Below are 25,143 nucleotides of genomic sequence, written 5' to 3' on the forward strand. Positions count from 1 at the left end.
AGTCTTTTGCTTCTGGCAAATGATTTATTTTCTTTGTGTGGATTATCTGATTTGCTCTGCTTAATCAGTATTGTTCCTGAGGCTCACTGTCCAGAAAGTAGCAGTAGTAGTAGTAGCATGGTTGGTGATACAAGGAAGATGTTCAGAGCACTGTTTCCTATCTCAGAGCTTGCCTAGATGTATTTGGAGGGACCATAGTATGACCCAGTGTCTGTAAAAGCCAAATTTTGATACTCTTACATGTGTCCTGAGTTCATTGCTTGTAACTTCCTTGCAAAGGTGATTAAGGAGCCGACAAGGGAAGGTGCTCTTTTGGTTCCAATGCTTACAAATGGGGAAGAATTTGGCTGCTGTGACTGTGAGACAGTAGTATTAGGGCAAAATAGCAGATTCACAACTATGGATTAATGAGAGCAGACTTTGGCCTGTTCAGAGGTCTCAGGGATCAGCTTTGAAAATTAAGGAAGCAACCCTAAATTCCAAATCTTTCAATTTAATATTTTTTAAATTTCGGTTGCTAACCAAAAAAAGTAGTAAGTGACATGCTCTTCTGCATTATTTCTGTGCAAATAAATGAACAGAAAATGATTAGTTGGGGACATATTTATTGTTTTGAAACCAGGTTTTAGAGTTACCAAGAGATCCAATTCCACTGAAGATTTAAAAAATAAATCATACATGATCGCATGTTATACGTCCAATGATGAAGTAAAAATGAATGCATTCCTTGATAAATGGATCATCATACAACTTCCAATGACTTCTGTGCAGTAGAAAGTTAAATTTATACATCTGTCTGAGGTTAATGAAATGCTGTATGCGGTCATGTCGCCTTTATGGTACTTTAAAAAGACACTTAGAGATGCTCAGAAGAGCAATTGTCATTTGAAACAGGAGGTAAGAGCAATTCTTTTTGTCCAGTCACACCACTCGGCAGTCTGCACGTGACTCGATTCCATGGCCAGAACTGCCAGGGCAGAGGGAAGGGACACCAGGGCCAGGGAGAAGCTGCTTCGCCGCCGCACGGACACGGCACTGAACATTTCGGAGCTCAGGATGCGGGACAGACGGACAGTCCTGCACGGGCAGGGGCAGGACTCGCCCAGTGGTGGTCCATGGGCCAGAGTGTCGGCATTGTCACGAGAAGAAAGATAAACACGCTGAAACATCATCATCATCATCATGGCTAGGCTTCGCAAACAAAGATTTCGGAAGGGCACTACCCACGCTTGCTGCAAGTGGCTGGTGGCTGAAAAGGCCAATGCGGGAGAGGCAAGTCCGCTTGCAAAAGGCACAGTGGAAAGTCCCCTTAGGCGATATTGGCAAGGAACGGTTCTTTCTGTGTTATTTTTTTTTCTCAATAGTGACTCTGCCTGCATTCTCAAAAGAACCAGCAGCGTCGTGAATGGTGTGTCTCCACGAATCCCGATCGGAGGCCAGAGTGGATCACTGATACGCTGAAACATATTAAGACATCATCTGAGGTGTGAGCAGATACATACTAAAATGCATTTTTAGTGGGGTTTTTTTCCTGATTAATTTATCCTTTCCTTTACATATATTCCCATCCCCAAAATCCATTCAGGAGATGGACACGAATCATCCCCGTGTGGTCTGAGTGTTTTCTCTCCTCCTTACCCTATTTTTTTAATGTATAAATTACGTCTCATCCCCTCATTCCACGCTCCCTCCCCGTTCCCGGGATGTGACGCTCCGGCTCCAGCCCCGCCCCTCTCCCGGCGGGGGAAGGTGCTTCGCAGTGCGTGCCCCTGCGCGGTGTGTCCCTGCGCCCGGCCCGTAGCGCCCGCCTCGCCATGGAGGGCTCTGCCGAGGCCCTGCGCTATGCCGAGTACGCCCCGGCCCCTCCGGGCGCCGGCGAGGACCGCGGGGAGCTGGACCGCGGGCTGGTGAGCGCATGGCGGGAGCCGCCAGCCCCTCTTCCGACCCACGGCTTCCGCAGCCCCGCGGGGGGACGGCGGGCGGCTGGGCTGAGCGGGTGGCGGTGCCGGCGGGGAGGGCCCGAACCCGCGGCGAGGGCAGCGAGTGTGGCGGCCCAGCCGTGAGGGGAAGCGAGTGCTCCTGGTGGGAAGGACGGAGAGAAGTCAGAGGGTCCGCAAACAATCAGAAAGTTGTATTAGCAAGTTGCACAGTCGGCATGGAACTTGGTGTGTTAGTCCTTGACGGCCTATGGCAGGGGGGTTTGGATAAGATGAAAAGGAAGTGAGAGAAATGAACTGAACAACAGAAAGAGAAAGAGAGGAACAGCGAGAGAAAAAGAATAAAATATTACCAGTCCTGGTTCAAGCGTCGGTCCAGCCAGTGGGATGTCCAAGGTCCTGGGAGTGCCACTGGGCTTGGTGGGGGTACCTTTTTATGGGCAAGTTTCCTCACCCTGAAGACAGTTTTCCTTACTTTCTCTGGGATTTAGTTACCATGCACAGTTCTTTCAGATTTTTCTGGAGATGCGTTGGAGGGCTTCGGAGCTCTTGGGTGGTCTTGGTCCCCCCCTACAGCCCACAGCCACTTCTTGGCCTCATTCGCGTGCTTTTGTGCTGTGTTTATCTCCAGGCAGTAGAACAGGGAAAAGTGCTCTGCCTCCTGATACCCCCTTCTCCAGTTACATCCTGTTCTTTCCCACAGTGTGTTACTACCGACAATCGTTGTCTGTTACTACCACCGGTCCTTGGCTGGCTCCACAGCCATCTGGCTGTCGGTGTTTTGAGACATAGACATTGGCCCCTTACCTTCTGGGATTCCACAGTGGGGTACACACGAGTGCTTCAGCCCCGGAGTTCTCAGGTGTGAGCAAACAAGGACGAAAATTTTGTTCCCCTGCCGTGAGGAGGTGATTTGATAGGCGTGGTGCTTTCACCCACTGCACAAGCATTACTATAGCAGGCGAGTTGGAGTGTTGAAGGTTTCCTACAGCTCAGCTTTGGAAAAGTAATTCTCACCTGGTGTTTTGTGGTGTGGGAGAGTCTGGGTTAGCCTGAAATGAAGGCAAAGTGCTTCCAAAGTTTGCTGGGCTGTACAGTGCTCTAGAGGGAAGGGTGCTGGGACTTTCATCCCAGTTGTTCATTCTAGTCACTTCAATTAGTTCATGGAACAGTGAGTTCACATTGGAAAAAAGAATTGGGGAAAAAAATACATGGATCACTGCTTAAAGTCCCAGATGGTGACATTTTTGCATTTTTAAAAAGGCTTATGTGCCTTATGTGCCTTACTTTATTGTGTTGTCTCTACAGTATTTCTGCTTTTTTAAAACAGTTTTAAAACCCACAATCTCCAAGTTATGTATTCATTGTTATTATGATCTGAGACTTTCTGGTTTTGCAACAGGAGAGTCTTTGTCATTCTCCCTGTGGAATGCTAGCAGGGAATTGCTGATGAATTTTGTGGAGTTTTTGGGCTTCTTACCACTCTGGGATAAAAGTTTCTTGTGGAGTTAGCATGGCTTGCTTTGTTGCTATGAGTATTGTCACATTCTTAGTAAGGTCCAGAGACTGACGTAGGCCTTTAGAGGACTGGAACCTGGAGTACTGCAATTTTCTACTGAAATTTATTCTTTAACCAGGCCTTTCAGTGGAGAATGCAGCGGTTTTTAGACATATGTACATGGTGAATTGTTAGTGTACAGGTGGCAGTAGAAGCTATTTCAGTCTTTCACTGGAGGGTGTTATGTAGATAATGGAAGAAAGAACAGCATCTGTACTTAATGCAGTCACAGCTGAGGAATTCACAAGGAGGTCAAGTTGTGTATAGACAAGTTCTAAAATTTTGCCAGAGGGAAATAGCAAAACCAGCTGTAGTGCTGTGGATTATTCCTCTGACACCCTACAGGATAATGAGGCATTCTTGCCATGGTGGAAGGAAGCATTAGTAGTAGAAGCTAAGTCCAACAGCTGGGTCCATCTCTTGGGACTGAAAGCACTCTGTTATAGAATCATAGAATTGATTGGGTTGGAAAAGACCTCCGAGATCATCGAGTCCAACCCTTGGTCCAACTCCAGTCCATTTACCAGATCATGGCACTCAGTGCCACGTCCAATCTCAGTTTGAAAACCTTCAGGGGTGGTGAATCCACCACCTCTCTGGGCAGCCCATTCCAATGCCTGATTTCTCTCTCTGGAAAGAATTTTTTTCTGATCTCCAACTTAAATTTCCCCTGGCAGAGCTTGAGCCCGTGCCCCCTTGTCCTATTGCTGAGTGCCTGGGAGAAGAGACCAACCCCCACCTGGCTATAACTTCCCTTCAGGTAGTTCTAGACAGTGATGAGGTCACGTCTGAGCCTCCTCTTCTCCAGGCTAAACAACCGCAGCTCCCTCAGCCTCTCCCCATAGGGCTTGTGCTCCAGTCCCTTCACCAGCCTTGTTGCTCTTCTCTGGACTCACTCCAGCACCTCAATATCCTTTCTGAACTGAGGGGCCCAGAACTGAACACAGTACTCAAGGTGTGGCCTCACCAACGCAGAGTACAGGGGAAGGATCACTTCCCTGGTCCTGCTGGCCACGCTATTTTTGATACAGGACAGGATCCCATTGGCCTTCTTGGCCACCTGGGCACACTGTTGGCTCATGTTGAGCTTCCTGTCAATTATATCCTGCCCTGAGTCTTTGTTGTGAGTTGTCCAGGATATTAGCTGAAACCACTTGCTTATGATCACTTTTACTCTTGTAGCTGTTTTACAAAAGTGTTTGAATGGATGGAAGAGCAGCAATGGAAGCCTGAAGAGTCTGTTCTCAAAGATACCAGCAAGAAGCTGTGGTTAATACATACCCAAGAAGATTGATTTGAATACCTTGTGATGCTTCTGTTTGTGAATTTGTTTGCTCTGGTATAATTTCCTATGAAAAACTCAAGAACTGTAGTCATAGCTTTATTTACAAATCAAAAAAGTTGCTGTAAAATAAATTACACAAATTGACATAAGAATTGTGTCAGTATGGAGAACAGCATCTTCCTGAAATTACATTTAATTCACTGTTGGAAAGCAAATTAAATTTCATAGGAGGGTAAGACTGGAAGGAAAACATGAGTTTATGAAATCAAATCAGTTGCAGATAATATATATATTATAATATTATCCAACTTCAAAATGTTTCTGGCTCCATATAGTGTTAATTAGGTGGTTTGCTCTGAAGCCTTGTTCTATCTTCCATACCAAACAATGGTTTATTTCAAGTCAAGAATTTTTATTTGAGAGAAAATCTAATTTCAGAAATATTTTTGTATACTTAATTAGTATACTTACGTATCCTACTTCTTAGCAGCAAACAGCACTAAAAATACCCCAAAATCAAACCGTGTTAAAATGCAGTTTTTAGTTAAGCAACGTACACTTGTGTATTTATTTAAATGTAAGTACATAATTCCTGTTTTGCTGCTCTGTGACTAAGCATGGATTTGTTACAAAATGCATCCAGCCCATGACAACAAATTATTATTTTCTCTGTGCTTTTTTTATTCTATTACACTGTAGGTTTCCAAGACAAAAGACGATAGAGCTCTTGCTGTGTGTAAAAGCTAAGTTATAGGGAGAGCAAAATATTTTTCATTTGACCAAGAAGGGTGTTTTCACTGGTTGTGGTAGAAGAACCAGTGTATAAAATTAAAATTCTATGCAAGCAGATATGTTGTAACATTAATAAAGATGCCTCTTACAGACTGTAGTTAGCAGTACTAGAGTGGTGCTGAAATTTGAAAAGGATGCGTTTGAAATTCTTCTTTTGTTTATAAGTTTAATTTTTTTCCAACTTCATAGGAGAAGCCATAGTGCTAAGTATGTTTTTCATTTTGTGGTTTTTAAGTATGTTTTTATTCACTGTGGATTGGGAATTTGCAAAAATAATATTTCATTCTTCCCTGTTTCTTCTGCTAAAAAGTTAGGGCTATTGGAGAATTTAGCATTGAAAATTCAGGCAGCAGATCTTTGTATGCTGACAGTATGTGATATATACCTCTGAATTTACTGTGTGTTAATTAATATGCTTTATCCTATTTTGTTTTCCAAACACTTAAGTAAATCAGGTCTTGCAGTCACCTTTCTAATGCTTGCTTTCTCTTATACATGTTTCTGAAAAGAGTTAGGAAAATTCAGGGTTTAGAGATTTAGCATAACGTTTTTATTAGTTTTCTTTATCGAAGAGCGTTTATTACTGCAAACTAAACTACACGGTAAAATTAAAATGCTAAGATCAGCAGAATAGCTTGGGATTGATGAATAACCTTTGAGAGACGATTCATTGAATAAAGAAAGGGACAGATGTTACTTTAATCTTTTATTTCTTTATTTTTCCCTCTTGGATCTTAACAGAATGCTTTCATTTAAAACCCACATCTTGGAAGTTTCTTAATGGCATTTTTGGAGGTGGGAGAAGGTCAGTTCTGTCATAATTGAAAGTCAGTGTGTATGTATTTATTTATCCCTTATGAGTCTAAAATAAAATGCAATTTCAAGGAATTGGAAACAAAAATGATTGTGGGGGTAGTTATATTAGCATGCAATAAATGAACTGCTGCATTCCAAAGTGGTAGTGAGTTGCTTTCATTTAATATTGACGTGAAAGGAGTGCATTTAATTAAAGCTTTGGACTTTGCATTTCAAAGCACCAGGCTAGCTTTGACTGATTCTTCTAAATATTCAACTGAGTTAAGTGAGCATGGAAAAGGAAACCGAGTCAAGCTGAACTTAAAGGACCTACTGGTTAGTACTTGAAGTTGCCACTAGTTTTATGGGTCTGTGTCAGTAAAAGTCCGTTACATTGATTCAAATTCAGTTTGTATCCCATGGGTATAGTTAGGATATGTTCACACTGTAACAAACATTCATAGAATCATAGACTCATAGAATTGACTGGGTTGAAAAAGACCTCCGAGATCATCAAGTCCAACCCTTGGTCCAACTCCAGTCCATTTACCAGATCATGGCACTCAGTGCCACATCCAATCTGCGTTTAAAAACCTCCAGGGATGGTGAATCCACCACCTCTCTGGGCAGACTATTCCAATGCCTGATTACTCTCTCTAGAAAGAATTTTTTTTCTGATATCCAACTTAAATTTCCCCTGGCAGAGCTTGAGCCCGTGCCCCCTTGTCCTATTGCTGAGTGCCTGGGAGAAGAGACCAACCCCCACCCGGCTAGAACTTCCCTTCAGGTAGTTCTAGACAGTGATGAGGTCACCTCTGAGCCTCCAAGGCTTTGATTCAAGATGCTTTGTATGACAAGTTATCACTGTGCTGCTATGTGGCAAGTATCTCTTCTCTAATCTGCTCATATGCAAATAATCATTGATTCCTCCACTGTTTCACACAGTTGAACTGTTGCTTTCCAGCCAAAATTCACAGGATCACAAAATATTCTGTGTTGGAAGGGACCCACAAAGATCTAGTCCAACTCTTACATAAATGGCCCATACAGGGGTCACACCCACACCCTGGCATTATTAGCACCATGCTCTGACCTGCCAAGCTAATCTCAGGGTCATAAGATGAATTAACATAAACCAATATTTCTTAGGTGGCTGTACCTCACTTCAAAATGTGGGCAGTCTTCCATGCCTCTGTGACTTAAGCCTTTTATCGCTTTTACGAAGTTTTCTGTCTTATCTTAATTTTCCTGTTGATCCTGTGTCCTGCTCCTATTCTAGAGCTGCTGGCATGCTTTGTTTTTACCTGCTATTTTCCAGGCAGCACTGGCTTTCCACCCACTGCTGCTGCTTTCCACTGAGATTGAAATAATGCATCCCAGCTGACATGGCTGATTCTGTCAAAGGCCCTCAGGGGTCTCTGTATTGTGCTCCCAGATTACTGTTCAAAAATACGCTATTTCTGCACTAAACTGACCGAATCCTGGTATTTATCAGCCTGTTCGCTGTGCTTGGTCTTACTTGTGATGAGGTGTCTGTTCCTAATACCTTGTTGCAACATGCATATCTTGTTGTAAAGTGCTGACTTAAACCACCTTTTTGGTGGCAAAGCAAGTATAACTTAAACTGGACAAGCACCACCTAATAATTTTTTTTTGCAATGTGATCTATGTCACACATTGTTGAGCTCTTAATTGACTGTAACCACTTAATAAGTATTCTTGCTGTCACTCTGAATAAGTCAAGGAAACTCAGAATAATGTAGAATTCCTATAGGGCTATGATATTTTCAGAAATGTGGCTGTTTGTGGTTCCTGTCTAAACAGAGGAATTAGAGGATTTTTTTTAAGGTTTAAATATTGAGAGCCTGGGAAAACCTGATTTGTGAGAAGAAATGAAGTTTTAGATTAGTGAGGAGATCAACTGTGTTCCATTATTTTGCATCTTACATGCTTGAGTTTTTTTATGGTCTAAAGATAAGGAGGGCAGTCCTGTGGTGTAAAGGAGAGCACTCTGGACTCTGAATCCCAAGGCCCTGAGTTCAAGTCTCAGTGGGATCGTCTCCTGGCAGTTCAATGCCTCCCTGCCATCCCATCCAGTCACATCTTGGATGCTCAGCAGGGTCAGCCCCGGTTAGTACCGGGTGCTGTGACAGTCCCGAGGACTTCCCTGTCACTGTCCAAGCTCGCTCGGCCATGGCAGTTGGACCTCAGGACTTGAACGGTGGGGCCAGTTCTGTGCACACTGTGCCTCACCTAAAAAATCCACTGCGCAGGCTGGAAGGGCACACCCACGTGGGGAGAGCCCTGCCCAAATCTGCGTTCACCAAGTCTGACCATAGTAAGATTAAGGGAAGTTTCGTGTAACTGAAAGGAACAACAGACTTAAAACTTCTACATTATTTTTGCATTCAGAAATGAATGCTAATATCAAGACTGAAGAGTACTCTGAAATGGAAGAGTTTGTTTACTAACATGGGATAGACAGCCAGATTTTTAAGGCCAGAATCCCCCAGTCTTAACTCTGAAGATTCAGTTTCAGTATGATTAGTGAGGGTTTTTTTCCTAATAGAAACCTCTAGGCAGTTGCAGTCTTATGTTATGCAAATACCTAGGACAGCCCCCTCAGGTAGGTGGGAGGCAGGTACTCAGTTAAAATCTGTAGGATCCAGAAGCTTGACACAGTAGGAATACAGCTGCTTTTGGATGAGTGCAGAACAGACTACAGCATTTTATTTACTGAGCTCAATACTACAGGCAGCAAGCACAGCCACTCACCTTCAGAGCCAAACCCACAGAGGCCACTGGGTGTGATGGCAGTGCCTACATCCTGTACTGCTGCCTGTTGCAGGCAAAGTTGTCACCCGTGTTCTAGCCCCTCCTAAGCAAGCACTAGGAAGGCTTTAAAAGCAGTATTTCCAAACCCTTCCTCAATTTCTACCCTGTCTACAAATGAGATTGGGTACAATGGAAGACAAAGAATTTTAGCCCCAGGAATGTTAGGAGCAAAGGCAGCTTGGCTCCAGACCCAGTTATTAGGGCACTCGCATTGAAGTTTGAGCTTTTTTAAGTCCTTCTATCAGACTTCTTTGTACAAAATGTATAAACCAGTTGTTGGGTAATTGTGGAAGTCATGTATCGAAGACAGTCTGGTGATAAAAGCATTCTTACTGTCATTAAGTTTTGAATTCAAGATAAACAAGCCTAATCTGATTTCTCAGGGGAAAATACAAGGAGTTATTGAGCTGTCATATGATAAGACAGGTAATGCCACAGATGACTATTTCATTTGTTTAAAAGATTTACATGTAGCCTTTTCAGAAATTGAGAGCTTGTTGCCCTTCTAAAATTCTGCATATATGTGAGAAATTAGCCCCTTCTGCAAGGTTACCTCATACCTTTTATCAGCTTCTTGACCAGTGTGGGGATACTTATTGTTCTTCTTGAGATGTCTGACTTTTTTCAAACACTTTGTAGGAAAATACATACACCTCATATTGGAGTTTGGAGTTAGCTCTTCATGTTTTTGTAATAAACAGCTAGTTTGTGTTACCTATTGTGTTGAACTAGTCTGCACAAGTAATTTCAAGTAATCCTGAATAGTTGTCTGCCTTGTGTTTTTACCATTACATACTGTGAGCTGATTTCAGTGTATGTTTACTGATCTGCTAGTGGGTAATTCCAGGTTAAACCTGATGCATTGGCATATGTTAATGGGACTGAACTATAAAAATCTAATGTAGCCTGAGGAATAAAGAACTATATTATTTTTTATAAATTGTATTTGAAATGTCCATATCATACACCAGAAATGCATGTTAAAATAAAAGGTGCATATATTTAAAATATCTGATTCCTTTTCTTCTGCTTTAGGCCAGAAATATGATAGCAGTTGGACTTGGTGTTGCAACTGTTGCCTTTGCAGGTAAGCAAAATTACCAGCTGAGTGTGGAACTCTCACTTTGTGAGATGTTGTTTCAGAAAGGGTTAATGAAAGTTTTATGAATATAAATCATGGAAAGTGAAAAGATTGCCTGAGAGTTGTGTCCAGTTATAGTTCCCGTCCCTTCAAACCTGTATTTTCCAAAATTCTTTTTGAAAAGTGGAGGAAACATAAGAAAGTTATTTTATGGACAGCAACTAAAAGGTTCCTTCTGCTTTTTGTCTGCGGAATGTAATGTGAAGTTTATTTACTTAATAACGCATTGCTATGTGGAGGCTTTTTAGTATAGAAGAGTGCAGTAAGATCTTCTGATGTGAAGGTGATGCTCAACAAATTGAAACAGAGAAAAATAGAAGGTTTTAGTGACTAGTGATTTATCGTACTAAACTGTTTCCATAATACATACACTTTACATCTGGAATGTATGTTACTCTGAAAAATAGGTTCTTGTCTGAACACAGGGCATAAGTTTAACATGATTTATACCCTGGGTTGCTTGATCTAGATAACTGTGTCCATTCTGGTTTTGAAATACACAGATTGATTTCTGTTATTTTCTCAATACAAAAAAACTGCAACTGTGGTCAGCTACGTGCAAGTGCATGAAGTAAAAAAGATTAATAGTTGAACAAGTTGCACAAAACTTCAGCAGGTGTTTGGTGGGTACAGTTGTGTTGTTGTGATTAGGGGAAGAAATGACAAGACCTTCAGTGATGTCCATCCATTGAGAAGTTGGTTTATGTATCTTTATAGAAGCAGAATAGGAATGTTCATAGGATTTCTTCTGCTGGTTTAGCTGAAGAATTAATTGTAACTGGCAAAGTAATGGTAACAGAAAACATTAGGAGGAAAGCAAGGTAACACCATTCTAACAGAGATACTCTTAACAATGTTTTAATTTCTGTTTTAACATAGGCACAGGCTTAGATCACTAAAATAAGTTAGGGACACATTGTGTTTTTTAAGAATGAAGACAAGATGCTATTTGAATGAAACAGAGCAATATTTTATAAAAAGTTTTTCCATTGTGTGCAATAGTTAAGTTGCATTGCTAATGAATAGTTAATCAAAACATAACTGGGAGAGGAGATTTAGAGGGAAAATCCTTCAGTAACATGGCATGAATCTTGATTCTGAAGTTCATAGACCTGCTTTGTACTTCTAGCCTTTCCTAGCTATAGACATTCACTGCCAGTGGGGAATTGAATGGCTCTAAATCCCAGAAGATTCTCTCCTTAACAAAATACAAAATACAGTACTTAAAAAGTGTGTGATTAAGCATACAAGGAATGGGTAGTACAGTACATAGATTTCTTTTGTTTGAAGACATAACATTTGTACAGTATTTAATAAATAATGTGTATCCAAAGCTAATGTTTCAAACTGCCCTTTTTCTTAAAGTTCACAAGGCAGGTATCTTCATTTATCATATTGAAATGTATTTAAATCTATTTAGTTAGTGAATTAAATAATAAATAAGCATAATGGATCTTTGCAGTCCATGACTAGGTTTTTAGATGAAGTATATTAAAATTCTTCTTCTCCCAATAGTTTGTGGATTTTTTTAAACCAAAATTCTTTCTGCTGTAAGCCAATGAGTATAAGTTGGAGGGGTTTTTTTCATTTGTTTTGGTGACTATTTGTTATAATTTCATTTAACTTCCGTCATTTTCAGGTCGTTATGCTTTTCACCTTTGGAAGCCGTTGGAGCAGGCAATTACAGAGACAGCAAAGAGGATTTCAGCTTCTGTAAGTTTAGATATAACTTTATGCTAAATTGATGATTTTGTATTTCAAGAATTCAGAAAGGAAACACATTATGTTAAATACAGTAAGTGCCACATAGTGTATTTTTTACCCAGGATAGGGCTGCTCCCTACTGCATATTTTCTGGTGTATTGTTTGCTATATTTCATATATTCCTATGGATGAAGCTATATCAAAAGATGTTTGTGAGTTTGATAAACAGTTCTAATTTTTCTGCCAACGTTGCTTGTTTTGGAACCCTTTACTAGTAAGTGTATAATAAAGAGTTGAAGTATGCTGTGAGAAAATTGCTAATTCCTACAGATTGCAAAGTGATGATGTGCAGTTTCATTTTAAGAAGCTAGAAGTGAACAAATTTAATCTTTTAGATACAGTGTTAATAATCAAGAAGACAAACTTATAAACGCCTAGGAAAAGTTGCCATAGAGATGGGGGAGCTTATGTTCTGGTTCACATATGAATTGTCTTTTTCTTCCCCACCTAATCTGAACTTTTAACCAAGTTTCTGTTCTTTGATTTTACCCTACATATTTAAAAATATAGTAATAAGGTAAAAAATCAAGAGGTAACGTGTTGTGAGAGGAGCACATACAGGGAGTAATCGAGAGCATTTACTTTTTGCTTCAGTGGCTATGTTTTCCTCTGGTAAATAAATACATATGTTCCATTCCCATTTGATTAAAGTGATTCCCAGTGAGGTAGATGTCTGCTTGTGGCAATGTGCTCCTTCAGAGTTCATAGTATCTGAACTCTTACTCTTCAGCGAAGGAATATGATTCCCCTCTTGGTGCTGGTGGGTGAGTGTGATCAGGGAGTAGTTGTTGCAGATTATTGTTTCCTGAAAAATATATTAAAGGTAGGGTTTTTAAAAATGTGATCTTTAGCATTATAGCTACTAATGTTAGGCCAGTTGCAACACAGAGCCCGTTTAGACGGATGCTCTGGTCCAAATTCATTTGCCATCTTTCCTTGGTGTTCATGTGCTGAAGGTATGAGCTTGATCAAGGCAAGCATCCTGTGGAGGAGAAGACTCAACTGACCTCTAGGGGCTGGTCCATATTTGTTCTTAATTGTGATGTATGTCAACCAGAAACGGTGCTTCTGGACCTGTTTCTTTGCTCTCTGTCCTTCCATTGCATTGCTGTTGTGAGACCAATGCCAATTTTTTTTCTTTTTCAAAGTAATTTTTGAGAGATTCCCAGGTTGCCTACCAAAACAGCAGAGGGGACTTTAGGTACTGTGGATTAAATTGCTTTCACATGATACAGATACAGTCTGACTTGAAGGCTTGCTGAATGTATCTAGCAGTACATGTGGCTTCAGAGTAGGGAGTGCTTCAGTCTTCAGCCCCCCTTCCTCCCTCCCTAGCAGTTTTACTCCAGCAATTCTTTTTCTATCCATTTGTAGATATAGGCTAGAGAATCTAAATTCAGATGTGTTCACATAAGAAAGCAGGCAGTGACTCTTTCTAACACATTGAAATATGACATGATACTGCACTGAGAGGTGTCTGTTCCTTTGAAACTGTACCTCTTGATACAAGCCAAGCCAAGTTCATTACATACCTATCGCATTTTTACCACAGTGACTTTGAGTCCTGCAGAATGCATGGACGACCATAAAGAGCAAACCAGGAGCTTCTGCATTCTGAGTGTTTCTAGTCCCAGGAGCAGTATCCTCTGTCTGCCTTCACGTCCTGCCTTAATGCCCAGAATTGTGAGTTGCTTTCCATTAGAGTATCTCTCTTCTGCTATTCTGCTTCTTAACCTGAAAATACGAGTTTTCAGTGTAAGATGAGATCTACGGAATACAGTACAAACTCTCTCCCTGTTTGCTATTAACTGTATATTTTTCGGTTTCCTAGTTGTGAGGATAGTGATAATATTTTTCTTTTACAGCTATAGTCCAAATTTAAGACCCTTACATAATTCTTAACCAAGATTATTTGATTTTTACTACTCTACAGCTACTACTTTCTTGGATTGTATTTTTTAATGGTTTTTTCTTCTCCCCCAACAATCAATTATTTTCTTTAAAACAACAGAGAAAACATTATATACAAGAGTTCTGTGTAAGTGCTTATTGTTCAAACTTCTTGTTTTAGCAGCTTTAAATTATTTGGTTTGTGGAACTTGAAGCTGCTCATTATAATTTGTGAATTAACACTTTCATCACAGTTCTTCACAGCATACTGCTCTTTAAACTGTACTGACAAAAGGTATCAACCAGTTAGTATTTCTGCCTATGCTCCCTGGAAAAAACATCTCGTGACCTTTAGTGTCCAGGCTTACTGTTACTTTGCTCATTTTCAATGGTGTTTGAAGGCACCTACCTTGGACACTGTAATTTTGAGTGCTTGTTTCTGGCTTTCTAGAATCAAATATTGTCATTCATTGCCCTTTTTTTTTTGAGCATGTGAAATGACTGCCTATTTAAATGCTGTCTTATTCTCTCAGTAAGCCCCCACTCTTCCTCCCCCATTTACAATTCTTTCTGCTCTTTGTTTGCAGTAGAAGTACTGGTTCGTGTTCATCCCTCGCATTCACACAGGATAATATAGATGCTGTTTATTCGTTCTTCCTGCTCACTAATAAATGGCTTCCGAAAGGTCAAGTTGAGCAGTTACAAAGTGATCATTTAAAATGCTGCCAGCTGTATCTTGAGTATTTGACACTTCCTATTTACATACCTATATAAGAAACATGTACAGTCAACAATTGCACTCATCTTTTAGTCAAAAATAGTAAGTAAAGGGACGTAAAAGTGTTATGTTTTATTCCGAATTTTTACCTCTCATTTAACTTAAGGCAGTTAATTCATATTTAAGAATATGTATTTGTAAATGCTGTTGTAATTCTGCCTTGAAGTTTCCTACCATTTTTTTGGTGGAGAAAGACATTAGAGAAAATGATGTCGTTTCCCCTTTATGAAAAGTCATAATACTGACTTACAAAGAAATGCTTTTTTTAGTCAGCCTAGTTTTGTCACTATCATCACAAATGCTAGTGACACTGTTTTGTTTCTGTGTGTAGTGACAGGAGTCTGTTGCCAGTAGAATGTGCATGGCACTAAGTAGTCAATTGTCTTTTCTTCCTCAGAATCAATGCCATTAATTATAATGTTAATATGTCCTTAAAATGTGAAATAAAAAAGCAGGTATTTCGGTAGCATTCATTACCTTTCTCCGTTCAATTAATGATATTGAAGATAGATAGATAGATAGATAGATAGATAGATAGATAGATAGATAGATAGAAAGAAGATATTGAAGACAGAAAAAGCAATTCTCTGCCAAATGAACTGTAAAAATACTCTAATACCACAGTCCTAAAAACTCTGTATTCTATGAGAAAAGAATGTCTTCTATAGTACATCATTAGACTTTTGCACTGTGTTTCCCTAATTGGATCTGATTCTGCTCAGGCTTACAGAGTTCTGAATTGAGAGGTTAAAGTAGCAACCATCTCTCTTGTCCTTAATTGAAAATAAAGTTTCCAGAGAACAAAGCAATTTGCAGTCCATTTTATGTATTTTTTTCTAACTAAAAATAAAGGAGTTAAAGTTCATGTTAGCAAAATTACATTATATTTTATCACAGCTTCTGAATTCTGGAGTTTGGTTTTTGTGTTTGTTTTTTCCTTCCAGTGTATGTTACCTTTTCAGTGAAGGACTGTATTAGTGCTGGAACAGCAACATACAGAGTTTTCAGAAAAATTCACTACTCCACGTAACGTGATGTGTGGTCTCAGCTTTGGTGTTTCCACACTTTTAACTGGCATGGAAACAGTCATTATGTTTTCTGTGTGCTGTGCCAGAAGAAGTATCTCGAAGATGTCACGATCCATATGTATTGGATTTTCCCAGCTGATTGCTTTTGTGAAAATTTGCAGGACTGAATAGACATTTGCAAAGCAAGCGCAGCCTTTTCTGTCCCTCCCTTGCCCCAAACCTATTAATAGCATTTGTTCAGGAAGCAGAATTTGCTTATGTAAGTTGCTAAGCAGTAATAATGTGCAAGAAAATTAAGTAATTTAAAGGATAGCCTCCCCTTCTCCCAGACAGTACAAAGAAATGGAGAGCTCATTTCAGTGATTTTTTTCAGTTCTTTGCAATTCCTGGAGTTAATAAATAATCAATTACCTAGAACTGCTTGCTCATCGAGGAGTTCTCATAGCAGAAAAATATCATTGCAGCTATTACTTAGAACTTACAACTAGGAGAAAATGCTTTAATTTGAGTGGCATGCAAAAGTTGTTTCATTAGAGAAGTAGAAATTTGCCAAGGTGTTTCCTAAAATGAAGGCTCAATGTTTTTTCCCCTTTTTTCTAATCAGTGGGAAAAATAGCTTTTATGTCTGATTTGCTTTTACTATAAATTCTCTTTAGGATGACAATCTCAATTTAAGAATTGATTCTTCTTTCTATATCCTTCACTTCTGAAAAGAAAATTTTTTTTCTTGAAGACCAGTTCACCAAATTGTTTTTGTTTTTGTACCAAAGGACACAGACACCAGAATTTCTTTTTTCATTCCTCTTGAAAGTGAACCGAATCAATGCTTCCTGAGGTTAGACTAGTGTCAAGGAAGTAGGCTTTAAAAACATGAAAAAGTAATTCTGAACGTAAGCCTATAGCCATCCCTCCCTATTCTTACATTTCAAGTAGTATTTTAAATGCAATCTACCAAGAACACAGACAAGCTGTGGTAGAGATAATTCAAATATTACTCTTTTCTACATGAACAGTGAACTAGAATTCTCCTGTGTTAGATTGTATATCAGAGTTGAAGGGCAGAGAAGAATTAACCTTTTCTGGAAACCATCTGCACCTAGGCTGCTCTGGGAGGAGTTCTGGAAAAATCTTGCAGAGAACATTAAACTGTGCTTTTCTGTCCTGGCTGTAGTAATTGTTTGGCATCATTGCAAATTTCTGTGCAGTTCTGCCTCCTCAAGGGTGTTATCTGTTGGCCATTAAATCATTAGCATCATTTCCTCTCAGAGAACCAGAGAGGCCCTGTGTGTTCCCTTAGCGTTGATGCCTAAAACGGAAGAAAAGAACTTTGCAGACAATATTAGTATAGATAAAATAGTGAGCAGGCCTTTAACTAAAGTACTTTAAGATACACTAAGTACATAAGTGCACAATATAGTATAAGGCTCCTACAAATTTATAACACTAATTAATTATGATATCTGATGGATACAACCAACCTGAGAACTGACTCAGCCCCCAGAACCTCCCTCAGGTCTGCCACTTGGCACACGTCCCCAGAACTGCGTCGAGGTTTCAAGACCTCTTACTTCACCATCATCATCACATGCCTTCTTTGAAGCTTCCCCGGGATTTCTGGGCCTTCTACTTTGACTACTGTGTTATCTTACTATGTCCTTCTGTGTTCCAAACAAGATGTCCTTGCTAAAATCTTTTTCCTTGAAAAGAACATGAAACGAAATTTCAAGAATTTTGAGAATTTGATACAAAGCATGAGAAAGGGGGTTAGTAACTGTTAACTGGTATTTTAGAGAGTTAGAAACTATACAGCTATATTAAAAATCTATATGCTACAAATCTTAAGAATCTTAAGGCCTCAGTGTTACATACTCTAACCTGTAATGTCGATGTGCACTCCTACAGACCTGATTTGTGTTATCCCATAGCTGTAGAAGCCATGCCTTGACAGATTTTTGTTGTAGGCATGCCACGTGCACAGATACTTCAGCTTTGATACCTGTAGTGTTACAGTAGTGGTTATTTTGTGCGTGGTTTGTGGTAGGAAGAAGGATGATAAAATTAGTTTTGGATCATAACAGCACACCAGCAAATCTTCTCTGTGACTCTATATGACTTTATGGTAGCAATAGGTAAAGTATTTCTGAACCACACTTTCGGGTGAATGTCTTTCCTGAGTTTAATTAAAGGCTTTGCTTAGATATCATAAAGCCCCCTTAAATGCTTTAATTCTTTTGAAATTATGTAAGAGTTTGTGTAGACATAAGGCAAAATTCTCACTGAATTTGAATGGCTGTATTTAGTGAGAAGAGGGTTTTATTAAGGGCTGGGCACATTTTTACTTGTGAGTAAAAGGAACACTTGAAAATAATCCCAGCTCTCAGGCTAGACTTCCCTTTGATAGCAACAAAAGAAGCTTATGTTCCCCCATTTGATAGGTTTTACATTGAGGAAAAAAACTCAGTTTTGTTGAGTGATTTCTGTGTGCCAGTTCCCCAAGGCAGTCTGTCTTGGAGCTGCATCTGCTGCCTCTGGGACTTAAAGAAATGTTTACCATGAGATCACTGCTAACCATTGATGGTGGTTCAGTAAATTTTTTTTTTCTTAATTTAAAATAGATTTATAGTTGCCAAATATACTTTGAACACATTTCCTATGACAATTAATTATTGTAATGATTTACTTTTATCTCCATCTCCTCTTTTTTAATGTTCTTTTCCCACTGTTTTTAATTCCCTTCTTAAAGTCTCACATGACAGTAAGTTTAAAAAAATTAACCCCAGATCCTTTATCTAATCATTGTCAGTCACTGGTGTCAAGGGAAGGATGTAAAGGCAAAAGTTGGTTAGGATTTCCCCATATACTTTATTACTTTCTGGTGTTCTCCAGCTCTTCTGAAAGAGAGGTTGTGGCTTTATGCAAAGCCTTTTTTTTGTTTCTTTTATGTCAATGTTAATTTTCAGTTTCCTTCAAAGAAGTCATGATATGTTTTTTTGAAGTAAAATTCCTTCAGGTGAAAACAGATACTGGCTTTTCATTAGTATATTGTATTTATCTGTTCTTTATTGGTTTTTTTACTTACTGTCTTTGTAGAAATGTCTGGAGTGATTGTCCATAATTTCCTGAGATGCCAAAGTATTGTCCCTTTTGTCATTTTCTGTTGTGATGGTACCAATGCGGTTCTCAACACATCTCTCACTTTCCTTCCCTGCCCTCCCCAACAGAGACACTGTACCACTCAGTGCCAGTATGTACTTGGATTCTGGACTTTTTTGCCTGAAGGCAGGATTTTAATGGTTGTAGCTATTAATATCTCTTATTAGCAGAAGAAGATTGTAAAACACAGATAGAAAGATTTTGAAAACATGGATAGTTATTTTAAGTCAGTTTTGCATATGTTAACACTCAGGAGAAGTCCTTTCATATTATCTGGTTTGCAGTCATTCCATGCCTTTGAGATAAATTATAGATGAATGTAATGCTTTGAATGAGGTCATATAAATATGATTTAGTTCCTGGCACCTTGTGCATGAAAGTAATTATCGCTTTTTTTCCCTTTCTTCTTTTTAGAGTTTTTCATCATACTATAAAGGAGGATTTGAACAGAAAATGAGTAGGCGAGAAGCTAGTCTTATTTTAGGTGTAAGGTAGGTGTGTTGCATCAATCAATACGTTTTAGTTTACCAAGTATTACTGAATGAAGCAGGTGCATGTTGCAAGAATGTGGAATACTCATGCTAAAACCATAACTTTTTTGTAGAAGACTTCTAGTGGCTTATAAATTGTTCTTATGTTCTGCTTAAACTAAAAAGCAAACAATCAAATGCTCATAAAACATGTGACTTGTGTTTGGATTGAAGGCATAGTAACATACTGCAGTGGAAGGATGTTCTTGCTTTGTCCTGGGTCCCTTGCAGCAGAGCCACTCCGCAGGCTGGCATTCCCCTGCCTCTCGAGCAGCAAGGGATGCTTCCTTCCCAAGCACCGAGCTCTGCACCTGCCCCTGTGGAGCCTTGTGGAGTTTTGTGCAGCCTCCCCAGATCCCCCTGGATGTCAGCTCTGCCCTACAGCGTGTTGACTGTTCCCACCAAGGTGATAGACTTCTCAGCCAGTTGTTGATGTTGGAAGGCAGCATGACGTTGGTGTGACTCAGGTTGTGAGTCAAGCGAAGTGTGAATTTGACAATAAGTATATTTTTTGATAGTGATTAAGAATTTTTAGAGGCCAGTCTAACTGTGGGATAAGCAAGAACTCACAAGCTAAGCAAATTTAACGTAAACCACCATTTTCACATTTGCTTCTCAGAGCAAACCTACATGATTTTCTGCAATACGTGACAGCCACTTTTCCCCACTTATGCTTTGGCCATCAGAGTTTCTAAATGCGGGATACCAGCTTTCCTTTTTATTATTAAAAAGAGCTTTACAAATAAAAATATAGATGATTATTATTTTCAATTGTCTGACAACAAATAATTTCATTTTTGTATTTATATAGTTCAAGGCCTTTGACCCACTGTTTGATTTTCACTTTCTAGGCTAATTTCTGTTCCATTGAAGTATTCTTTTCTTATGCAGTTCTGTGAACTATTTTTTCAACATACCCTAATTTCATTGTGACAGAATAATAATTAGAGAGGTTGTTTACCTTGGGAATTTAGTTAGGCCGATACTTTGCATTGAAACTGTATCTACAAAAAGATTAATTAATTGAATCATTGTTGATTAAGAAGTCACCTGAAGTGGAAAACACTGATTCATTTCTGCATACTAACAAATTACAAAAAACTAAACCATTCATACTGTCCTTTTGCATTCGATAGCCCTACTGTGTTGGCATATTGCATCCATAAGTGGTTATTTGTCTGGTAAGGGACGTTTTTAATTTAGACTGAGTACATATTTTATGTATCTATCATGGAAGGAAACAAAATTATGTAGGTTGCACCTGTAAATCAGCATGTCCCTGAATGTAACACATTGAATGGTTTTGCAAAAATAACAACATACAGGGTTTTTTTCAGGCCCCAGCAGAAAGAAGAAATATTTATAGCAGCTATAAAAATATTTACAGTAGAACAAAATGTGATAATATTAAATATTTGTTGTTTTGTCGCTGGTCATAAAAATATTTATTTACTTGGAGGAAAACCTGTTTTTTTCTGCATTTAATGCTAGAATAACCAACCAGATACACCCTAGAACTGCTGGGGCTTTCCTTTTTTTCCCCCCTCCTCAGAATTGTTGATTTTAAATGAGTGGATATATTGCATTTTAGAAAAAACTGAAAGATATCTGTATGTGTGAAATGCACAGGCTTTTGAAAAATGTCATTCGCTGTGTCTTACATGCCTTTGTTATTGTTACTTCCTTAGAGATGCAGTTTTATGTTTTGTCCACAAGATGGTGAAAATCTCAAGTTTTAATTATTTTTGAAGCCCATATCAGCTGTTAATTTTAAGCTTGAGCACGTTAGCATTTCTGGTAAGCACTTATGTTTATTTTTGCAGTCCAAATGCTGGCAAGGACAAAATCAGAACAGCCCATAGAAAAATCATGATTTTGAATCATCCTGATAAAGGTAAGTAATTATTTCTCTTCTTAATCAGGGCTGGAAAGGAAGATGCTTAAATGAGATCCTTTAGGATTTCTGACTGTGTAAATGACCACACAATGCAAACGTTTTTTGTTTATTTATTGACTTGAGCTTGTGTGGGTCTTCTCTTAGATAAACTGGGCTTTATGAGCCACAGTTTTACTCATCTTTCTTTAATGTTGTTTTCTGTATTTGTGCTGCTTCAGTTTAAAATATGACCTCAGGGACCAGCTTACCACACTTCTCAAAAACTTAGTCAAAAATAAGAAAAATAAGCTCTAAAAATTTTACATTAAACTAAAATTCTTGTTTTGAACTCTGATGGACTAGTCACATGCATGAAAGTAACTTTCTGTGGGGAAATGTTCTGCAGTTACTAAGTACATCATTGATGAATTAGAGACTTTATGGAACTCACTTGGAAAGAGTGTAAGACTGGGCACTGTTGCTTTAGTGGCCGGGTTTTTAATGTAAATTTATCTTAGAGAAAGGCTATTATTTTAACTTTAACTACACTACAGCTGGTTGAGAAAGAAAGCCCATATGTTCATTGCTGTTTCTACTTAAAAATAACAGATGGTGAAGAGTTGCACTGTATTTCAGAAGTCAAAAGGGGAAATTGGAGGGGGTTTACATCTTTTTGACAGAATCACAGGGCTCCCTGCCAGGACCCCATTTTAGGAAGTTGAAAATATATTTGTGACCACTAGCCAAGAACAGTGTTTAATAGATTATTTTCTTCTCTGTCTTCACCCCTCAGTTTAATTTTAAAGTTGTTCTCCTTAATTTGATTTCATACTTTGATTTTTTACACTTTTTATGATGTGTAAGCTGCACAAACACAGAAAATAAATTGTCTTCTGCATTTTGAATATATTATGATGGTCAAAGGCCTCTTAACCACAAGAGTACCTATTAGGTCAAAACTTTTTAATAATTAACTTTTAAGTTTATTGTAGCACTATTTGGAGAAGTGAGCCAGAAAGAACTGTGAATCTCTTTAGGATATTTATTAGACCTAAAGAGATAGTTCCTGTTAGGAAGATCCTAATGACCCTAACAAAGATTTTAACGACCACTCTAACAGCTGTAATGCACCTGCAGCTGGGCACAGTGTAGGTTTGGATGGGTGTAGGGAGCCCTCCTGCATGGTACTACGATGGAGCATTTTCTCAGTAGGGACACCAGCTGAAGAGATTTGTGCCTCTGTGCTGCCCCTGAAGCTCTGTGGGCATGGCTGTAGAAAAACGCTTGTGTAGTGTCTTCAGCTGCACAGCAAGAGCTGGAGTAATCTTGAACTTGTTTGCTTGTGTATAGATCTTGATTTCTTCTGGCTGTGAGTAGCACAGATGTGCTTTAAAAATAGTATTCAATGTCATTTTAAAGAAATATTTTACCAGCTGGAGTTGATAAAAGAACCGGCAGTAATTACAGATTTTAAAGTTACATATGTTATCTGAGATCCAAACTGTTGAAGAGAGGGTTATTAGAAGTAAATAAGAAATATATAGAAGTTAGCTTAATAATATACCCAGCGAGTACTATTAAAATGATTGCTTATTAACTTTTACAATTCAGTTTTAAAGTGTTTTTATATTGATACGTTGTTGGTTAATTTATCAGTTACTAATTTTATGAAAGAATATTTCCTCATAGAAAAAGAGGAAGAGAGAAGCCTTTTGGACTTGCTTTAATTATAAACAAACACTTAGCAATCATGAGATTGAATTTCCTGTCATTGGAGGGCTACAAAATTAATATGGCACTTAAGAATGTAAATGTAGTGAAAACACTTCTAATGGATTAGAATTTACTTTAAGGTCCTGTACTCTAGACATGTAGAAAAATCAATGCACATTTGAAAATTACTTGGAATGCATTGTTTATTGCAGGTTTTAGTCTTTAGAGTTTATTTGTTCCTCTTATCTACTCCTTGAAAGAAGCAATTCTCAATGTAGTAAATCCTATTCCTTGCTAAAAGCTACTTGATTTAAAACAAGGAAAAAATAAATTCTTTTTTCAGTAACAAATTCATTACCCATCCCTTGCCCTGCCTCACTTTCCTCCTGTGTGTCTTACCTATTAAGACTACATTCAAACAAGACCAAAACATGAAAAAGAACTTCATTACTTTTTCCAGTTGTTTTACTACACCATGAAATGACTTTATACTGATTTGGATTCCTGAAGGAATGTTGCAAACAAGTTTTTAAGCAAGCCTTGCCTTTTTGTTTTTATTTATATGTCTGCAACTGGCTCTGCATGTTTCTTCCATCATTGTCTTTTCTGATTAATAGAATGAATGAAAAAATAAGTTTGAGCAGATGCCTTGGAAAAGGCTATTCAGTGCACAGTACTGCTGGAATCACATTTTCATGTAAAAAAATACAGGTGTATTACAGTAAGTGGTAAGGTACTGATATAGACCTTATAATGTTGGTTTTGGTGACTGTGGACAGATGGTTGGCACTCAAGGGGAGAGTAAAAAAAGCCAAACACAAAAAGACTGCTGAACTGTAATCAGATTTGTTAGATGGAGCGTAAAGCAATGACAGTGTTCAGGACTAGAAGTTTAGAAGGCATACCATGTTTAAATAGCTCTAATGTGACGGTTTCTGGCTGGTAATTCTAGGCATCCAGCACAGGAGAGGCTTGCAGGGGGAGGTGTGCATGTGCACACTCTTTAGAGCTCTTTGTCAAAATTATTTTAAAATTTTCCCTCTTAGTTTTTGGGCTGATTGGAAATACTAGCTGTTTGATTTGAGTGAATGTTCAAGGCAGCTGACCTTGCATACAATTACAGAAGCATTGTACTGCAGGTATAAATCACAGTGATGTAAAGTGTTGTCAATTTTCAGTTTTCTCTCTGACATAAAATGTTCAGCATTATTCTTCAGTGACTTCAGTTTTGATTGTATGTCTCATGTTTCCTTATCAATTAGTTTACTTCTTATCAATGTCATTTATTAAGCAGTTGTATCAAAAGAATCTATGTAGGAAGAAGGAGCTAATGAAAGTAAGTAATAAAGGGATGCTGCAAGTGAAGTAGTTTGGTACTTAATATTGATAAGTAAACAGTATTCCTTTTCCCTTTCTCTTCTCAGGTGGATCACCCTACTTAGCAACAAAAATAAATGAAGCAAAAGACTTGTTGGAATCCAATGCCAAAAACTGAAATCCGAAGCCTTGGGTCATAGGAGATTCAGCAGATACATTGCACAATAGCTTTCATGTCTACTTACTCTGAACAGTTTCTTATTCTTGTTCATATTTATTGTCATAATTAAAATTTTAAGATGATTTAAAAGCAAACTGATATCTTTTGCAGTTTTGTAAAGTTATGAACAGTTATGTAAAGTTATGTACAGTTATGCTCCTAGAAGGAACATAGAGCTGGACTTGATCCTTATGGCTTCCTTCCAACTTGAGATGTTCTGTGATTCTGTCTCAATTTTAGTGTATTTTTAATGAAACATGATCCCTTACAAGCTTTGAAAAACTTCTCTTACTGTCTGTGGGTTTTTTGAAGAAGTGGTTGCTTCTTTCATTAAATTTTGTATATTTTTAAGTGAAATTTAAAGAATAGTCTTAAATATAGTGTTGTTTCTTCATTAATGAAGAAACAACTCTATATTTAGGGATGCTAGAGAAAATCTGTGACTCACAGGAAATAAGACAGACTCTGTATGACAAGTTTCTTTAGCACCACACACTTGAATCTGTTCATTTGTGAAATAGTAGAGTTTGT

The 25,143-nt window shown here is 38.5% G+C and overlaps 1 protein-coding gene across 2 annotated transcripts; it reads left to right on the plus strand.

Moving 5' to 3' along the window:
* The first annotated feature begins 1,748 nt into the window (after positions 1 to 1,748).
* Positions 1,749 to 24,711, plus strand: DNAJC15 (DnaJ heat shock protein family (Hsp40) member C15). Of its 2 annotated transcripts, XM_071550646.1 has the most exons (7): positions 1,824 to 1,907; positions 4,678 to 6,377; positions 10,238 to 10,289; positions 11,983 to 12,056; positions 19,371 to 19,447; positions 21,310 to 21,380; positions 24,500 to 24,711. In XM_071550646.1, the coding sequence occupies exons 3-7, from the start codon at positions 10,247 to 10,249 to the stop codon at positions 24,568 to 24,570; spliced, it is 336 nt and encodes a 111-aa protein (XP_071406747.1). In that variant the 5' UTR covers positions 1,824 to 1,907; positions 4,678 to 6,377; positions 10,238 to 10,246; the 3' UTR covers positions 24,571 to 24,711. The 2 variants fall into 2 exon arrangements, with proteins under 2 accessions (XP_071406736.1, XP_071406747.1); XM_071550635.1 differs by lacking the exon at positions 4,678 to 6,377 and having other exon boundaries at positions 1,749 to 1,907.
* Positions 24,712 to 25,143: the final 432 nt, after the last annotated feature.

This window comes from Pithys albifrons, chromosome 1, assembly GCF_047495875.1.
Source record: "Pithys albifrons albifrons isolate INPA30051 chromosome 1, PitAlb_v1, whole genome shotgun sequence".
NCBI classification, from domain to species: Eukaryota; Metazoa; Chordata; class Aves; order Passeriformes; family Thamnophilidae; genus Pithys; species Pithys albifrons.